The sequence below is a fragment of the Pleurodeles waltl genome, chromosome 7 (assembly GCF_031143425.1).
Source record: "Pleurodeles waltl isolate 20211129_DDA chromosome 7, aPleWal1.hap1.20221129, whole genome shotgun sequence".
NCBI lineage: Eukaryota > Metazoa > Chordata > Amphibia > Caudata > Salamandridae > Pleurodeles > Pleurodeles waltl.
This window is the reverse complement of record NC_090446.1, coordinates 1,145,330,365-1,145,350,941: the sequence shown is the minus strand read 5'-3', so window position 1 is coordinate 1,145,350,941 and position 20,577 is coordinate 1,145,330,365. Positions and strand designations below refer to the sequence as shown.

The 20,577-nt window shown below is 43.7% G+C and overlaps 1 protein-coding gene across 2 annotated transcripts in view; it reads left to right on the top strand.

The window, feature by feature from the left end:
- PRPSAP1 (phosphoribosyl pyrophosphate synthetase associated protein 1) overlaps positions 1-20,577 on the top strand; it is a 168,557-nt gene that overhangs the window by 91,579 nt on the left and 56,401 nt on the right. Inside the window, exon 8 of one of the 2 annotated variants that reach the window (XM_069200220.1) lies at positions 3,882-3,920. The exons of the other annotated variant lie outside the window; for it this stretch is intronic. Coding sequence (XP_069056321.1) covers positions 3,882-3,920 — 39 coding nt within the window. The remainder of the gene's footprint in view (positions 1-3,881; positions 3,921-20,577) is intronic. 2 annotated transcript variants of the gene reach the window in all.

Genomic DNA, 20,577 nt, shown 5'->3' with positions numbered 1-20,577 from the left:
AACAGTTAAAGTAGCTCTTTGAGGGTTCCCTACCATATCTGGTAACAAACAAAATATTTCATTAAAGCAGTACAGCGGCCATGCATTACTTTAAAAAAAAGAAGGAGAAAACAGGCTGACACTTGTTTTCACTGGCTCAGTATATCTGGTTGTGGACTTTAGGTAAAAGTCTAGCGGTAAAGGCAATCCATCTCTGAGGAACAAAATAACCAAGCATACTTCCTGAGCAAATTTTACAAAGAACCCAGTAAGTGATTTATAAACGATGCAGTCCTTCATATTTTCACAGAATGGAGTTTGGCAACTGTAGATCTTTTCTTTACTTGTTCAAATAGACAAATGCCCCAGACTCTGCGTCCAGGACATGGGCAATGTCCTTTTGATGCATTGAGCATTGTGATTACTATACTCCTTTCCTCAGATTCCTCTGACTCCGCCTGAAGTCATCTTGAACCTTTGGGGCCCCCAAGCAACAATGATCCGGATTGATCCAGTGGGGCCTCCCAGAACCTCTGCAGATGTTAAAGCTTCACGAGGTTACCATGCAAACCAACCCTTCTGACCAGATTGCAGGGCCAATTGTTCTCCCCAGCTCAACATTCTTGAATTTGGCAGAATGGCTGCTGACATCAGGACAAATGGTCATCTGAATTTACCTCTGTAATCTATAGACATTTTAAGAGAGGTGAAAAGACTATCCGCAAAAGCCTTTTACTCTTTCAGGTGGGAAAGATTTTTTTTGTGGTGTCATCAGAAAAATAATAATTTCATCACTTGCCAAAGAGAAGTGATTTCATCCTATTTCTTACATTTGGTTCAAGCCAAGTTACAGTTCTATTATGTCAAATCCCATTTACCAGCTATCACAGCCTACAGAAAAGTTCCTCTTCACACATAGTTTTCTCAGGATTTTAGACTTTCGAGAAAGCCTGAAGAATGTTTTTACTCCTATGACAGTCCCTTCACCACAGTGGGAACTTAATTTGATGTCTGAAAAACTTATGAGTCATCCTTTTGATCCTAGTCAGAAGGCTTCATTGAAGCAGTGTTCCTGGAAAGCAACTTTTTAGTGGCTATCATTTCACCTTGTATAGTTAGTGATATACTTGGTCCTTCAGGTACTGCCACTGATAACCTGATTGGATAGAATTCACCCTTCACAATGATTTCTTCAGAGATACATATAGTGCTCAATGCCTCCTGGAGGAGTAACTTAAGAATAATTTTTCTCTTCTCAGGATGTTGCAGAAATACTTGCTCTACACCGTTCAGTGCAACAGTTTATACAGTACAAAATAATTGAAGCAAGCGTACCTCTTTGCACTATTACAAAAAGTTCAACTTTATTTAATAGACAATGCATTAAATCATGAAGACGGGCTCAAACAAATCTCACTATCTCGCTGCCAAATAAGGATCACCAAGAAACTGTTGTGACCCGGATGGTGATGGGAGACAGAAAGTGGACAACTCAATGGTTTTGTCCTCCTCGGTTTTAAGAAGGTTTTCCTTAAAGGGAAGCTTGTGAGGTCTTATAGTTAGTAATTGTGGTGGTCAAAATCCATCAACGTTTTGGTTTCTAGTCATCTAACAAATACATGAGACCATCATCAGTACAAAGTGTCAAGCCTAGTAAATGTGTGGCAACCCCTTTGAATACAAATGAAACCTAAAAAATAATAGAATACGTAGAAGTATACAAATAAAAACAAGCAAGTAAGAAGATACCTTATTAGTAAAGAACATGCTTCAGTAGAAACCATTTAAATCACTTGCAGAAAGCATGCCAAGAATTAAATACCTTCCTAATTGTATCATCACAGTCCTACCAAACTATAGGACCAACCAAAGAGGAATAAATCCAAAAGGATATGGTAAAAGGAGTCAATCAAAGTTAAGGGCCGTGGGTATACGAAGTCAACCAGAATCCTACCAGAATCCTAAGGATAATACCTCAAAGATATGGACAACGTATGAAGAAATACTATAAAGATAATGTAGGTTTAAACAAAACGCATAAGAATAAGTTACCAGGTATCTTAATGAGCAATTAGTTACCAAGCAATGAACTTAAAGATTTTTCAGATAGGTCCCCCATATACCCGAAGTACATGGAGATCCAAACAGTCGGACGACTGAATCCAGCTCAGTATGCGCTCATCCATTATGCTAAATAGTCCCATTCATGTTGACCTCCTTGACACCCAAATGACACTGAATAAAGCACAGAAAGAAATGTCATCCTAAGAACAGAACTGACTTAAGTTACTGCTTCAGGAGGCATTATGTGCTATATATGTTCATACCCAGTCTCCTGTTGGGTTATTGGGTTGCTCTATTGTATTAAGCTTCTTCAAAAACATGACTGTGATTTTGATGTAAGTCTTCAACAAACCTTACAGGACTCTATTAGTTATGCCATATTGGTCCAAAAGTTCTATTGAGCTTCATATTAAACGCTATTGCAGCCATGCTACGCATCTTTTTACTGTGACATTCAACCCTATTCAGCATTCCATTCGAACACTGTCGTCATGATGACCCCGCCAATCAATTCTTCGAAAGTAGTTTTGGATATTCCTATCAACCAGGCCATAACTACCAGTTTTAAAAATGCGATTATACTGTCTGAACGTTCTTTACTTTCACTTAATGTAAGCACTGTTATGCTTTCGTTTGGACTAAATTGAAGATTTACAAAAGTCTATTCAGCTGTTGGTTAGTTTGGTCCCATATGCATACCACTTGCCTCTTCTAAACAAACAATCTAGTGTTAGTCACATGTATCTCCACTAATTATCAATTAGCTAATAAACCGCTACCAGGAAAAAAAATCCAGAGTTCATTCCACTAGAGGTAAAGTGAGTACAACGGAGTGGTTTAGATATTTGCAGAACGGTCATTTGGACGTCAGTGCTCACTTTCACAAGTCACTGCTATCTCAATTCGGACACTAGAGCTGACTTAGTGTAGGTCAAGGTGTTATGAAAGTTCTTTTGGGTGATGATTCATATAGATTGGCTACTATTCATGACAACTTAAAGGAACTATTTTTATAATGTGCTATCGCCAAGGGCAGCTACGAGAAATTTATTTTTAAACACTGCTGTTCTAACTTTTATGACAATCTGTCAAGATTCTACAATGCAGAAGAAATGGTTACTTATAGTTCTGGTAGTTAATTGTAGGCTTCTTCGGTGAAGTCATAAACTTCCACAACCCTCACCTACTTGCATTTTAGCCATAAAGCATGAACGTTTTTGAATACTGCTATTGTCTTCATCAAACAGAACTGCGACAGCTGGGAGTACAATCCATCTTGCTCCCTGGAAGTCCCTGGACACTGTAAGGGGCAGAATGATATTTTAGCTCCTTTAATGCAAGCTTTATCTTTTTTTCTTTCTGTTTAGACTTGCTAGGCAGTAGCCTCTCTTCTTAGGTGCTACATTACGTTGAGAAGGAACAAATATCCTGATTTACCGTAAAGTCTAAACATTAAAAAGAATCACTGGATTTGGCTTCTTCCAGATGATTTGCTGCATTGCATTATACTGAACTTTTCACCCGCCCACAGTTTCCTATATTTGGTATCTGTGATACTGGGGTCCCTGCATGCAGCGGGCATTTTTTTGACCTTCGCGACTTCAGTGAAGATGCCTGCGATGCTGAACCATGACTTCAAGAAAGCATTTCCCCTTGACCAGCTGCTCATCTGATATCTCAGGTAAGTAACTTTTCCATCTTTTAAGATTCACCCAAGATTGTGCTTCTCATTTTGTGAATGCCCCATAATCTTTCTTTGTATTGGGGCTTGTGATGTTTCTTGTTGCCTTTGCTTTACTTTGCATTATGCTTATGCGCTTTTTATGTTTTGCTACCAGGCAGATATCGATCTCCGTATCCAGGCTTAGAGCTACCAAGTACGAACGCGTCTAACAAGCCTGTGCTTAGCCTCGTTTGCTTTTCTTGCATTTTGTGAGTTTCCTTTTTCCTCACCACTTCCCCGCTCGGCTTTTACTGTGTGAATAGGTGGCATGAGGTATTGTGTTGCTTAATAATCATGTTTATCAGCTGATAACAGCCCATTGATGGTTAAAAACAGGGAGTGCAATAAAAGGGAAATACACATGTAAGATACTTTGATAGGTTAATCGACAGAAATTGAATTTGCATGTGCAGTGTGAATAATACCAGCAAAGAGGCCCGTACGTTAGTGAAAGTTCAAAGAGGGATGTGCCTATATTTTGAACCAAACCAGATGTGTTTATACTGAGGCAGCGCAAACTAAAAGAGAAAAAGATTCCTACTGCATAGTCTGATCTATAGCAGTCATAAGATGCATATTAATGATTTAAGGGCTTCAAGTGCACTTTTTACGGTTGGCTGTAGAGCCATTTTCTCTTTGTGACAATTCTCTTTGGGCCAGTGTACTTGTGCAGTGCACAGCAAGGTTGGTGTTTTTTTTTTTTTTTTTTTTTCACTTTATTTATTACCTTTTCCATTTCAATCACACGAGGTAGCATTTCTGTCATCTGTACTATATTATCCCATAAGTAAGGCATGTGATGTATACAGCTTCAGTGATACATTGACACTTTCCTGACATATGAGATACATGTAATTGCACCCAGGGGATTTGCTATTTACTGATGTCAGCTTTCCACTATGCAGTATCAGCCTGTCCAGGAAAATCTTTGTTTGCACCTGCAAAACTATCATTCAAGCAGCAACTGTACCTATAAATTTGCAACGACTGTCAGTTTGCAGGTTAGCGACCGATGGCGGCCTGTACAAAATTAACCGGCTCTAATATTTCTTTACGAGTTACCGCTGCTTAGGGTGCGTGCTTCAACATGTGGGGTGCTAACAGAAGTCAGGTACGCCTGGAAGGGGCCCTAGATATCTTTTGGCGGCTGCATAGAGGCACTAATTCACAGTATGTTTTACTATACATCACAATATGTCATGTCCTTGTGCCGGTCTGTCATCGTGGGGAGGGAGCCGCGGGCCCACCTTATAGCTATACAGCGCTTGGCTAGTAACAGACCCACTGCCGTCAGTTTTTGGCCCTTCTTTACCAAAACTCAGTAAGGCCTCAAGCGGACCCAGTGTCAGTTCCTTAACGGCGATGGAGTCCAGAGCAGGGAACACCTGCTGCCAAAATGCCTGCGCTCCTGGGCAGTACTGGGCTAAGTGTGCAAACCTTGAACTGGCTACCCTACACCGTTCGCACTGGTCCCAGAAGTCATATCGACAAAGGCACTGCGGAGTGTATTATACTCTGTTTATTTATTTAAAGTGTGGAAGTCTGTATTGACTTTTCAATGATATAGTAATTTTGCAGCAGTATTGCCATTGTTGGTCAGTTCTGGAAAGTCTGAGAACCCTCTGCCACTCCAGTCTGGCCCGCTCCACTCCCATACTCCTGGCGTCTTGTGTGCACTCATAGGTCAAAGACACTATGGGGGTTATTACAACTTTGGAGGAGGTGTTAATCCGTCCCAAAAGTGACGGTAAAGTGACGGATATACCACCAGCCGTATTACGAGTTCCATAGGATATAATGGACTCGTAATATGGCTGGTGGTATATCCGTCACTTTACCGTCACTTTTGGGATGGATTAACACCTCCTCCAAAGTTGTAATAACCCCCAATGTGTTTGGGTGCAGCTGATTGCAACAGGGATGTCAGGGCAGGCATCTCCGGAGGTTCCAGAAGTTCATCACCCAGCATGTCTCACATGGCAATGCGTACTCTATGGTACTGGAGGTGCGTTAATGCAGTAATCCCGGCAACCCTACCACTGACAGCCTCCAAGGTGAGCATGGTGCAGTCTTCGAATAGATCCCACCCATTACGTGCATGTTCAACCTCTCCCAATGCACGCCTTGATCCTGTCCCAGCAGGAGCCATATACACCAAGACAGCTGTATTAGAGGGGATTATATCTGTGACCCTGCTTGCTTCTCCAGCAGTTTCTGCCACAAGCATATTGTTGTGTTTAGTGAGTCAAACATGTTATCATTGGACTAGTCTACGAAACGACAAACCCAGCATCCTTTTCCAGCCAGCGATGTGGCAGGTCCCTGGGATTGTGAATCCAGTAATAAGCAAATTCACTTTGGGCTGCCCTATTTTAAGTTTCCATGTCCGTGGTGTCCAACCCTCCCCAATCATATGGCAAGGTAAGAGCCTCCCCCCTGCACCCAGAGCTATTTTCCTGCCCAGGCCAGGCAAATCATAAGTGTTAGCAGCTGTGTGAAACATGAACGTGGGAGCTTGAGTGGTATCTTCATGAATAGGATTATGAACCTGGGTAGTACCACCATTTTCATTAAGTGCAATACACCATACCAGCGATAATGACAACCTGATCCGCTGGTCAGTGGCTTTTGGCAGTTTTTGGACGGCTCTACCATTATTTTCTCTCAGTACTATTGTTAGGTCGTTATGCACTTGCACTCCGAAGTAGTGTACAGCGTCCTTAACCCATTGTAATGGATACAGTGACTGCACCTATTTCATGGCGGGGGTGAGTGGGAGAATTTTGGATTCGTCCCAGTTTATGCATAACCCAGAAAGCCTAACCAAATTTCACTACTTCCCGCAACACCAGAGTCAGATTGTGATCGGGATTGTGTATGTATAAAAGTGTCATCAGCATAAGTCAAAGTTATCAATTAGTAATTTAAGGCCCTGATGCGCATGGTACTCCTTCAGTGCACATGCCAACGGTTCCGCTACTATGGCATACGGCAGGGGAGACCAAGGACAACCCTGTCTTGTGCTTCTCATGATGCTAATGAGGGCTGTCACGGATCTTTTAACTCTGCTACGCTCCGAGGGTACGTTATGCAGTACATGGACAAATTTAATAAAGACGTCTCCTACACCAATGCGACGGAGCACTGCCAACAAAGTCGCATTCGATCGAGTCAAACGCTTTCTCTGCGTCAGGAAATGTTGCAACAGCAGGCTCCTTGGGATTTAACAGCTCTATCATGCCAAACAGTGTTCTAAGATTAAATGCAAGTCTAGGACCAGGGTCGAAACCTTATTGCTCCGGAGCCACCATGCTGGGGAGTAGTAGGCCTAGTCTTTTTACTAAGATCTTAGAATCCACATTTAGAGGCCCAGTCTTTTAGCTAAGAGGGTAGCGTAAATCTGAGTCTCCACATTTAGAAGTGACAGTGGTTGATATGAGGAGCACTGATTCACCAGCTTACCTGGCTTCAATAGGGTCACCAGTAATGTCTCTCGCGTGCTAGGGTGCATGATCCTGTCCGTTGCCATATCCTCGTGCAATGTGATCAAGTGTGGTATAAGTTGATCTTGAAATGATTTGTAAAAAAAGCCACAGTCGTACCATCAGAGCCCAGCGCTTTGTTGGAGGACATATCCTTAATAGCTGCTCGAACTTCCCCAGGACTGAATGGTGCCATAAGGCGTTCCCTGTGTTTTTGTTAGCCATTTCATCTCTACGTGGGTGAAGTAATCTGTTATGGCGTCGGCTTTTCGGTCCTTGCGGGATTCATATAGGAGATTACAATAGCTGCAGAAGCTATTTCAGATCGCCTCTGTAGTGCACAAGCAAGGCCGCCAAGACCACACCCGGGGTGATATCCCCCTGCCCCATCCAGTCCCCCTCGCTTCACTGTACGATCTGGTCATCTCGTATTTCCCGAAGTGTCAGCTCTCTTTATGCTGTCTCTTGATAGTCATCAAGTTTGGCTTGCAGCGCATCGAGATACGCAATTACTTTGCGCAATTTCCTATGATCGTTCATTCCCTGCATGTTCCAAGTTCAGAATCCCAGCCGTGCTGTCCCATCCTCGTTGCCTGGTTGTCTGCGCTCCTCCCCCTCAACCATCAGCAATCTTTGTTTGCGTCGTCATGTTGTACAGCATCATCACATCTCAATAGTGTAGCTGCTGCAGATGACTCTCAAATGTTAACCGTGGTCCTGGCCCTTCCCTCATCCATGTGGTGCGTCCCCCCAACTTGCACAGTGTTATCTGACCTCCCTTTGTCCTTTCCATCCCCAACCCTTCAAATTCTACTATCAAACAATATGGTGCACACAGGGGCGCAGATGCTGACGAAACCAGCTTCTCTGGTTAAGTCACACAGTACCCTGACACTGGTAAATAAGCAAATCATAGTGCATGTAAAAACCTGTATTGAAAACTGACTGTTAACTGTACTTACTGCCACCCCAATACTATGGTCATAATACAAGTGTTGTCCCACTGTGTACCCCAGTTTCAAGAGATGACAGAATCTCTCATAGCCTATATGACCAACATTCACAACTCACATTCCATGAGCCTGAGCCCAGCAGCCACCCAAATTACCAGGTGTGTAACTGCTTATTCTCCAGTATTGGATCTTTCATAGATTCACATGCTTGAATCATCCCCGTCGTCGAGGTGGGAGCCTCACGGTAAACTTAAATATATAAAGCAGTAAATCAGTAAAAGTAAAACCAGTAGGCCCTAGTAGGCCTCATAGGGTATTTTACAGTCTATCCACTTTGTTTTGTGAAAAGACCCAAACTTCAGTATCAACCCATCAGGATTCAGCCCCTCCCAAACACTCCCAACAGAGGCTGAATTCCCTCAGATTTTCTACTGCACGTCGTGTGAAGGGAGTCTCCCTGAGCTCTGCTCAGTTTTTTCCTTATTTCTGACTGAAGATTGTTTTTTCTCTCAGGAAACTAGCCACAGCTTCACTATGTCTGAAAAGACAAAGAAGGGTCTGTTCAGAGACTGTGACAATTGTGGGAAGAAGAGACTGCATGTTGATGACCCCCACAAGAAGTGTATCTACTGCCTCCATCCAGACCACAAGGTGAGAGACTGTAAAATCTGTCGCACCTTTAGTCAAAAAACCCTTAAAGACCGTGAGGGTAGACTTCTCTTATGGCTCCAAAAACAAAAAGCCATGGAACATCCTTCCTCAAATGACAGCGAACCGTCATCACGTACTTCTCGCCCTCATAAAAGAACAAGTGAGAGAAGTAGAGAGTCTGATGAACCACCTAGGAAGGTGCCCAAAAAGACAAAGCAAGTCTCTACTGAAGCGAAAAAGGATGTTTCCCGTTCAGATACATTTAAACATGTGCCAAAAAAGGTTCATTCAGAGCCTACGACGCCTTTGGGGCAGCTAGTAGCCCGTCCCAACTCAATGTCAAATGCCAAGAGTTTGATGAAGAGGAGGATCGGCATTACCAGCCTAGTTACGCCTCAACATCTTATCCACAGGCAGAACAACCATCGCCCCTCGCTATGCCTAGCACACTGGTAGCAGATCTACAGTACATGTTGAAGGACTACTATAAAAGATTTCCACCATCAACTCAGTCCACGCCACCTAGACCTGAGAGCTACCAGACACCTCGTCAGACTCTCACCTCTAATTTTTCACAAACGCTGCAGGCTAGTATACCGATAACTAGCCAAACTCAAGAAGCTTGCCCCTCGTCAGACGACGAAAGAGAAGAGGGTGAGTTAAGAGATTCAGCGGCTGGTGAATGGGATGATTATCTCGTCCCCACACCATCTCCACCGCCAGCAGGTCCAGTAGATTCTCCTCCAGAGGACATAGGAGGTTTCCATAATTTAATAGAGAGGGCGGGGAAACGTTTTGGGCTAGCAATTGTTTCTCATGAAACCGAATGTTTTTTATACGACTTTAAAGAACCTTCAAAGAGATCGGTAAGAGCCATACCCATTGTAGATTTTTTTATGGCAGGAGTGTTTGAAGGCAATGAAAAACCCGACAACCGTGCCTTCTTCTCTAGTCTTGGCATTTGAGAAGTACAAGGCCCCAGAGGATTCTCCGGCCTGTCTAGTCTCACAGCCGAAACCTGACTCTGTTATATCACAGGCGGCTCAGCGGCGTTCCAAAAACCCCTCCACACCTTTTGCGTCTCCCCCAGACAAGGAAGGAAGGAGATTAGACAATATCGGTAAAAAATTCTCCTCTGTTGCTGCAGTCACAGTTAAGGCGGCTAATTCCCTTGCCATTCTGGGAAGATACGATCGTCAGATGTGGGCAGACATGTCTGCCTTTTTAGATTTATTGCCAGAAGACGTCAAGGTGGAAGCAAAGAAGGTCTTGCAAGAGGGAGAAAGGGTCTCCGCTGAGATTATAGACAGCGCAATAGACATTTCTCTCACTGGCTTTAGACAATTAGCTGGTGCAGCAGTCCTGCGCAGACAAGGATGGCTTAAAGCTACTTCATTCAGACCAGAAGTTCAGAGTCGTGTTCTCGACATGCCTTTCGATGGAGAGAGTCTCTTTGGTAAACATGTCGACGACATGTTGCAGGCCATCAAGACAGATACCGATACGGCAAAATCCCTTGGTACCCTGCAATATAAAAAACAACCCTTTCGTGGAGCAAGGGGTAGAGGTAATTACTCCTTTCGAGGTGGATACCACCAATACAGATCACAATATCAGTCTTCCTCCACAGGATCCCGACATCAGTACCAGCAGCAACAGCAGCATTATAGATTACCACCGGCCGCGGCTTACAAACATCCGGCTAGAGGAAGAGGAGCTGCCCGAGGAAGAGATACAGGCAGAAAACAATGACCCGCCGATCATCTCAGCGCTTCCCCTCCAACCAACATTGAGTGTCGGTGGTCGCATCACTTCCTATTTCCCCATGTGGAAGACTATAACATCGGACAGATGGGTACTCGATGTAGTGGCCAGAGGTCATACTCTGGAATTCACACAAACACCACCAATTGTTCCTCCATCGGGCCCACCGCCTCCGAGATTGAACCAACTCCTCAGGGAAGTAAGAGTAATGTTGAGAAAAGGAGCAGTAGAACCAGTCCCTTTATCTCAAAAGAACACAGGATTCTACTCCCGTTTTCTCCTTGTAAAGAAACCCTCAGGAGACTGGTGTCCCATCCTGGACTTGAGAGTACTAAACAAGTTTCTAAAGAAACAGTCGTTTAGGATGGTAACACTGCAAGATGTCCTGCGTCTGTTAAATACCGGGGATCGGATGGCATCCCTAGACCTCCAGGATGCTTATTTTCATATCCCCATATATCGCTACCATCGCAAATTCCTAAGGTTCAGAGTGGGAAGTATGCACCTCCAATTCCGGGTTCTCCCATTCGGTCTCAAATCAGCCCCCAGAATCTTCACAAAAATGTTGACTCCGGTAGCAGCACATCTCCGTCAATCAGGTATCCAGGTCTTCCCTTACCTGGACGACTGGCTTATAAAGGCACCCTCAGAATCGCAAGTGACAAGTCATATCTCCTATTGCCTTCAATTGTTGCACAGCCTGGGGTTTGTAATCAACTACCAGAAATCTCAGCTCTACCCCAAACAGGTATTAAGTTTCTTGGGAGCAATTCTAGACACAGTCCGCAGCAAAGCGTACCCATCTCACGAGAGGAAACAAAAATTAACCTCCTTGGCACACAGCCTCTCCAGAAAAAAGTTTGTTTCAGTCCGCATCTACAAGTCATTGCTCGGGATGATATCATCATGCATTCCGCTAGTCCCAGATTGCAGGCTCCATATGCGACCCCTGCAAGAGCAATTAGATGTACAATGGACCCAGGTCAACGGTTCCTTCGAAGACAAGATCCGCAGAACGCCTCAAATGAAGAACACCATGAGGTGGTGGTCGAGACTGACCAATTTGTCAAACGGACTCTCGTTTCTTCTTCAAACACCAAGTTACATAGTAACAACGGATGCCTCTCTCGAAGGATGGGGGGCACATTGCCAGGACCTGCAAATCAGCGGAATCTGGAATGTGAAAGACACTCAGCTCCACATCAATTATCTAGAACTCAAGGCGATACACTTAGCGCTGAAAGCTTTCTTGCCAAAAATACAAAATTCAAGCGTCTTAATCAGGACAGACAACACAACCAGCATGTTTTATCTAAACAAGCAAGGAGGCACGAGATCCCTACAACTCTCACAGCTAGCACAGCAAATTTGGACATGGGCCATCAAGCACAATATTTCACTCAAAGCGGAGCATGTGCCAGGACAAACCAATGTTCTAGCAGACATTCTGAGCAGGACAGTGATTCCTTATCACGAATGGGAACTAGACCAAAAAACTCTCGACAGTCTTTTTCGGTTATGGGGCAAACCGAACCTAGACCTATTTGCCCCTCTCGAGAACAAGAAATGCCAGTACTACGCAAGTTGGTTTCCCCAAAAAGATTCATGGGGGAATGCGTTTTCGATGAGATGGTCCGGAGTTTATGCCTACGCTTTTCCTCCGATCCCGATCATTCCGAGAGTCATCAACAAACTGAAGGTGGAGGGGTGTCGCCTTCTCCTCATAGCTCCCAGATGGCCCAGACAAGTCTGGTATACAGAGCTCCTCATGCTCTCCGAACGACCACATCTAGGACTCAGAGTCCAACTCTTTTAACAATGCACCAGGGACAAGTCAGACACCCGGATCCGTTGTCTCTTCATTTGTCGGCTTGGCTCCTGAATACAATGAATACTTGAATCTCAACATTTCCCAGGAGTGTAGAGCAATCTTGGCAAAAGCTAGAGCGGACACTACTAACAAAACCTATAAGCTGAAGTGGAAGCATTTTTGTATATGGTGTGCAGCAGAGGATATACATCCTTTGTCCTCTACTCCGGAACAGATACTCCCATATCTCCTGCTCTTGGCACAATCAGGAATTGCATATTCTTCCATTCGGGTACATCTGGCTGCAATCTCCAGATACCGCAGATCTCCAGACAGAATCTCATTGTGTTCTACAAGAATTGTCAAACAATTCATGAAGGGTCTTTTTCGGACTTTCCCGCCAGTTAGAAAGCCTCCACCCTAGGTCCCTAAATGTTGTCCTGATGCAGCTCAGGAAAGCTCCTTTTGAGCCGATCCACAAGGCTGATTTAAAATTCATTTCATGGAAAACAGCGTTACTGTTAGCTCTTACTTCAGCAAAAAGAGTCAGCGACATTCAGGCTTTCACTATCAAACAGCCTTTTCTCCAATTCACAAACTCAGGTGTCATCCTGCGAACAAATCCTAAATTCATCCCGAAAGTTCCTTCAACGTTTCACTTGAATGAACCAGTCATCTTAAAAACCTTCTTTCCAAATCCGCAAACAATAGCAGAGAAGACGTTACATTCTCTTGATATTAAAAGATGTTTAAAGTTTTATCTACAGCAAACTCAAGCCATCCGCCAATCGGATCAATTATTTGGAGCATTTGGCGGCACAAGAAAGGGACATGCGGTGTCCAAACAGACTATAGCAAGATGGATTGGCCTGGCAATTCAATTCTGCCATTCAAAAGCAGGAAAATCGCTCCACACCAAGGTGAGAGCCCACTCTACAAGATCGGTAGCCACTTCAGCTGCACTCTTTGCAGGTGTACCACTACATAGCATCTGTAGAGCAGCAACATGGTCCAGCCAGCACACATTTACGAGGCATTACTGTCTCGAGGAAACTAACAACGTCGATACAGCAGTGGGACAGGCAGTGCTGAGGCATCTATTTCGTTAAGGTGAGCCTCTTACACATCCCACCACCACACTCGAGGTATGTTCGTTATGGGTTCTTAGTCTTATTACTAGCTACTGTGTGTTTTTACTCTAATTTTGTGCTTCGGATTGTTCACTTTGTTATACTGCATTAACTAGTAGTACACTTCATAATAATAACAAAACAAATTGTCAGGAATTTCGGCCACATAGCTTTTATTGCTCTTCTATTCGGACGTCTATGGATATATATATATGTTCGATGGCATGTGTAGATGCAGATACACATGCTGTGCACATCCCGCCATCTGGTGTTGGGCTCGGAGTGTTACAAGTTGTTTTTCTTCGAAGAAGTCTTTTCGAGTCACGAGACCGAGAGACTCCTCCCATTTCGACTCCATTGCGCATGGGCGTCGACTCCATCTTAGATTGTTTTTTTTCCGCCATCGGGTTCGGACGTGTTCCTTTTCGCTCCGTGTTTCGGTTCGGAAAGTTATTTAGAATCTCGGAAAAAACGTCGGTATTGTTTGCGTTCGGTATCGGGTTAGTTACAACAGATCAACACCGAATTTTGAAGAGCTCCGGTGGCCCTTCGGGGTTTTTTCGATCCCCCGTCGGGGCCTGGTCGGCCCAGCCACGTGTGACTTCAAGGCTGATGGAACGGACCCCATTCCGCTTCTGTCCAAAATGCCATAATAAGTATCCCTATACGGATCAGCATCTGGTCTGTAACTTGTGCTTGTCCCCAGAGCACAAGGAAGATACTTGTGAGGCCCGTCGAGCGTTTCGGTCCAGAAAGACGTTAAGAGACCGAAGAGCCAGAAGACTGCAGATGGCGTCGACGCCGACAGGACAAGAGCATTTCGAGGAGGAAGAGGAAGCTTTCTCTATCCAAGAGTCGGACTCGGAAGAGCTCGAGGCCGAAGAAATGCTGACAACCGTGAGTAAGACGTCGAAACATAAGACTCACGAGAAGTCAACAAAAGCCCAGGGGACGCCACCGCCAACAGGCCATGGCTTAACCCAAAAAATAGGTGACCGATCCAAGGCACCGAAAAAGGGCACGCTGGTGTCTAAGTCATCCGACTCCGGTCGAGATACCGCCACACAGCAATCTCGGACCCGAGACATCGGCTCAGAGAAATTTCGGCACCGTGACAGCGGCACCGAACAAATTCGGCACCGAAACACCACCACGCCGAAAATTACAAAGGTTTCTTCGGAGCCTAAAAAGACGTCCGAAAAAGCTTCGGTTCCGAAACATCCAGCCTCGGAGCCGAAAACAGGTTCCTATACAGAGGAACAAGGATTGTCCTCCCAAATGCAAAAACATAGATTCGGAGAGGAACTTCAAGCAGTAGAGCCAGACTATACTCAAAGGAGGCTCCACATTCAACAAGACACAGGGAAGATAACCACTCTTCCCCCAATTAAAATAAAAAGAAAACTTGCCTTTCAAGAAAAGGACAAGGAGCCACAGGCAAAGGTGGCAAGGAAAACAACTCCACCACCGTCTCCACCACCATCAGTGCACACATCACCAGTAGCAACTCCTCCACTGATGCACTCCCCGACTCATACTACCATGAGTCAAGATGATCCCGATGCATGGGACCTTTACGATGCTCCAGTATCGGACAACAGCCCAGACTCGTACCCTGCCAGGCCGTCCCCACCTGAGGACAGTACATCTTACACACAGGTGATCGCAAGGGCAGCTGCTTTCCATAACGTCACCTTGCATTCTGAACCAATTGAGGATGACTTTTTGTTTAACACGCTATCCTCCACTCATAGCCAATACCAAAGACTACCTATGCTCCCAGGAATGCTAAAACATTCAAAACAAATCTTTCAGGATCCTGTTAAAGGCCGAGCCATAACTCCAAGGGTGGAGAAAAAGTACAAGCCACCGCCAACAGATCCAGTTTATATTACAACGCAGTTAACACCAGACTCCGTAGTTGTCGGGGCAGCTCGTAAGAGAGCAAACTCTCATACCTCGGGGGACGCACCACCTCCAGACAAAGAGTCGCAAATTTGATGCTGCGGGCAAAAGGGTTGCAGCACAAGCAGCAAACCAATGGCGCATTGCCAATTCACAAGCACTTTTGGCAAGATATGATAGAGCTCACTGGGATGAGATGCAACATTTGATAGAACACTTACCCAAGGAGTTCCAAAAAAGAGCACAACAAGTGGTGGAAGAAGGACAAAGTATCTCTAATAATCAGATACGGTCTTCAATGGATGCAGCAGATACGGCTGCAAGGACAGTAAATACTGCAATAACAATAAGAAGGCACGCATGGCTGCGCACGTCAGAGTTCAAGCCGGAAATTCAACAAGCCGTGCTAAATATGCCATTTAATGAACAGCAGTTGTTTGGACCGGAAGTCGACACTGCTATTGATAAACTCAAGAAAGACACTGATACAGCAAAAGCCATGGGCGCACTCTACTCCCCGCAGAGCAGAGGCACATTTCGCAAAACACCTTTTAGGGGAGGGTTTCGAGGACAACCTAGAGAAACCACAACATCACAAACAAGGCCCACTTACTAAAGCCAATATCAGCGGGGAAGTTTTCGGGGGCAATATAAAGGGGGACAATTCCAAAAAATAGAGGAAAATTCCAAAGCCCCAAAAGTCCTCAAAATAAGCAGTGACTTACAAGTCACACATCCCCATCACATAACACCTATGGGGGGAAAACTAAGCCAATTTTACAAACATTGGGAGGAGATAACAACAGATACTTGGGTACTAGCAATTATCCAGCATGGTTATTGCATAGAATTTCTCGAATTCCCTCCAACAGTCCCACCGAAAACACACAGTATGTCAAAACAACATATAAATCTTCTAGGATTAGAAGTTCAAGCATTGCTCCAAAAAGAGGCAATAGAATTAGTACCAAAACAAGAACTAAACACAGGAGTTTACTCACTGTACTTTCTGATACCCAAAAAAGACAAAAGTCTAAGACCTATACTAGATCTCAGAATATTAAATACATACATCAAATCAGACCACTTTCACATGGTTACATTACAAGAAGTAATCCCACTGCTCAAACAACAAGACTACATGACAACACTGGATCTAAAGGATGCATATTTCCATATACCAATACATCCTTCACACAGAAAGTACCTAAGGTTTGTATTCCAAGGGATACATTACCAATTCAAAGTGTTGCCATTTGGAATAACAACTGCGCCAAGAGTTTTTACAAAATGTCTAGCAGTAGTAGCTGCACATATCAGAAGGCAGCAAATACATGTGTTCCCGTACCTAGACGATTGGTTAATCAAAACCAACACGCAAATACAGTGTTCACAACACACAAATTATGTCATAGAAACCCTACACAAACTAGGTTTCTCAATCAATTACTCAAAGTCACACCTTCTACCGTGTCAAACACAGCAATACCTAGGAGCAACAATCAACACAGTATAAGGAATTGCCACTCCAAGTCCACAAAGAGTCCAAACATTTCACAATGTAATACAAGCCATGTATCCAAACCAAAAGATACAGGTCAAATTAGTAATGAAACTCCTAGGCATGATGTCCTCATGCATAGCCATTGTCCCAAACGCAAGGTTGCACATGCGGCCCTTACAACAGTGCCTAGCATCACAGTGGTCACAGGCACAGGGTCAACTTCTAGATCTGGTGTTGATAGACCGCCAAACATACATCTCGCTTCAATGGTGGAACAGTATAAATTTAAACCAAGGGCGGCCTTTTCAAGACCCAGTGCCACAATACGTAATAACGACAGATGCATCCATGACAGGGTGGGGAGCACACCTCAATCAGCACAGCATCCAAGGACAATGGGGCATTCAGCAAAGACAGTTTCATATAAATCACTTAGAACTGTTAGCGGTGTTTCTAGCGCTGAAAGCATTTCAACCCATAATAACCCACAAATACACTCTTGTCAAAACAGACAACATGACAACAATGTATTACCTAAACAAACAGGGAGGAACACACGACACAGTTGTGTCTCCTGACACAAAAAATATGGCATTGGGCGATTCACAACCACATTCGCCTAATAGCACAATTTATTCCAGGGATTCAGAATCAGTTAGCAGACAATCTCTCTCAGGATCACCAACAGATCCACGAATGGGAAATTCACCCCCAAATACTGAACACTTACTTCAAAATGTGGGGAACGCCACAAATAGATCTATTTGCAACAAAAGAAAACTCAAAATGCCAAAACTTCGCATCCATGTACCCACAACATCAGTCTCAGGGCAATGCACTATGGATGAACTGGTCAGGAAAATTTGCGTACGCTTTTCCCCCTCTCCCACTTCTTCCATATCTAGTAAACAAGTTGAGTCAAAACAAACTCAATCTCATACTAATAGCACCAACATGGGCAAGGCAACCTTGGTACACAACACTACTAGACCTTTCAGTAGTACCTCATGTCAAACTACCAAACAGCCCAGATCTGTTAACACAACACAAACAACAGATCAGACATCCAAATCCAGCATCGCTGAATCTAGCAATTTGGCTCCTGAAATCCTAGAATTCGGGCACTTAGACCTCACACAGGAATGTATGGAGGTCATAAAACAAGCTAGAAAACCTACCACTAGACACTGCTATGCAAATAAGTGGAAAAGATTTGTTTATTACTGCCATAATAATCAAATTCAACCTTTACACGCATCTGCAAAAGATATAGTAGGATACATACTACATTTGCAAAAATCAAAACTAGCTTTCTCTTCCATTAAAATACATCTTACGGCAATTTCAACTTACCTGCAAATTACGCATTCAACTTCATTATTTAGGATACCAGTCATAAAAGTGTTTATGGAAGGCCTAAAGAGAATTATACCACCAAGAACACCACCAGTTCCTTCATGGAACCTCAACATTGTCTTAACACGACTCATGGGTCCACCTTTTGAGCCCATGCACTCTTGTGAAATGCAATACTTAACGTGGAAAGTTGCATTTTTAATTGCCATCACATCTCTAAGAACAGCGAGTGAAATTCAAGCATTTACCATTCAAGAACCATTTATTCAAATACACAAAAATAAAGTTGTTCTACGGACAAATCCTAAATTTTTACCAAAAGTAATCTCACCGTTCCACTTGAATCAAACTGTAGAATTACCAGTGTTCTTCCCACAGCCAGATTCTGTAGCTGAAAGAGCACTACATACATTAGTCATCAAAAGAGCACTAATTTACTACATTGACAGAACAAAACTAATTCGAAAGACAAAACAACTATTTATTGCCTTTCAAAAACCTCATACAGGAAATCCAATTTCAAAACAAGGCATTGCTAGATGGATAGTTAAGTGCATTCAAACCTGCTATCTTAAAGCTAAAAGAGAACTGCCTATTACACCAAAGGCACACTCAACCAGAAAGAAAGGTGCTACCATGGCCTTTCTAGGAAATATTCCAATGAACGAAATATGTAAGGCAGCAACATGGTCTACGCCTCATACATTTACCAAGCACTACTGTGTAGATGTGTTAACTGCACAACAGGCAACAGTAGGTTAAGCTGTACTAAGAACATTATTTCAAACTACTTCAACTCCTACAGGCTGAACCACCGCTTTTGGGGAGATAACTGCTTACTAGTCTATGCACAGCATGTGTATCTGCAGCTACACATGCCATCGAATGGAAAATGTCACTTACCCAGTGTACATCTGTTCGTGGCATTAGTCGCTGCAGATTCACATGCGCCCACCCGCCTCCCCGGGAGCCTGTAGCCGTTAAGAAGTAGATCTTAAACATTTGTAAATATATTACTTTAAACATCATTATGTACATATGCATTCACTCCATTGCATGGGCACTATTACTAGCATACACAACTCCTACCTCACCCTCTGCGGGGAAAACAATCTAAGATGGAGTCGACGCCCATGCGCAATGGAGTCGAAATGGGAGGAGTCCCTCGGTCTCGTGACTCGAAAAGACTTCTTCGAAGAAAAACAACTTGTAACACTCCGAACCCAACACCAGATGGCGGGATGTGCACAGCATGTGAATCTGCAGCGACTAATGCCACGAACAGATGTACACTGGGTAAGTGACATTTTCCATATATATATATATATATATATGTATGTTTTGATATATAGATCTTTACGTGCATTTTAAAGCTGAACAAAAGTGACTCGCATCACTTATAAAATTCAGACAAAATTGCAGTCAATGAATTTCACTAATTAGGAAGACTGCTCGTTATTCTGATTCAAGCATGTGAATCTATGAAAGATCCAATACTGGAGAAGAAAATTAGTTAATTACCTGTAACTGCAGTTCTCCAGTATTGGTATCTTTCATAGATTCACATGTGACCCACCCTCCTCCCCTCAGAGGCTCCCCTATTATACAGATATTAAACTTCACACTCCTACTAGAAAATCTGAGGGAATTCAGCCTCTGTTGGGAGTGTTTGGGAGGGGCTGAATCCTGATTGGTTGATACTGAAGTTTGGGTCTTTTCACAAAACAAAGTGGATAGACTGTAAAATACCCTATGAGGCCTACTGGTTTTACTTTTACTGATTTACTGCTTTATATATTTAAGTTTACCGTGAGGCTCCCACCTCGACGACGGGGATGATTCAAGCATGTGAATCTATGAAAGATACCAATACTGGAGAACTGCAGTTACAGGTAAGTAACTAATTTTCTTACTTTTGCAGAACTGCACCTTTACAGTGTCTCCTAGCAAACAATGTGCAGCGTCGCAACCATACAGGGTCGTGCACGGGCAGGGTCATTAGATATCACAGTAGTAGAGCCCTGGGTACTCATTCGTCCATCTTGTGCAAGTTCTCATTGTCGCCAGCATCTGATATTAGGGAGCTGCGCAGCCACGTTATAGATTCCATACACTTGAGGTGTTGATGTAGTTGCTTAGGAACTGTGAACACTTTTGATGTGCCATCAAACATTACTTTAAGCCTAGCATACGATATTCCACCTGAAGGTCTCTAAGACACTTTTTAAGAGGGACAAACAGCCTCCTCGCCTCCTG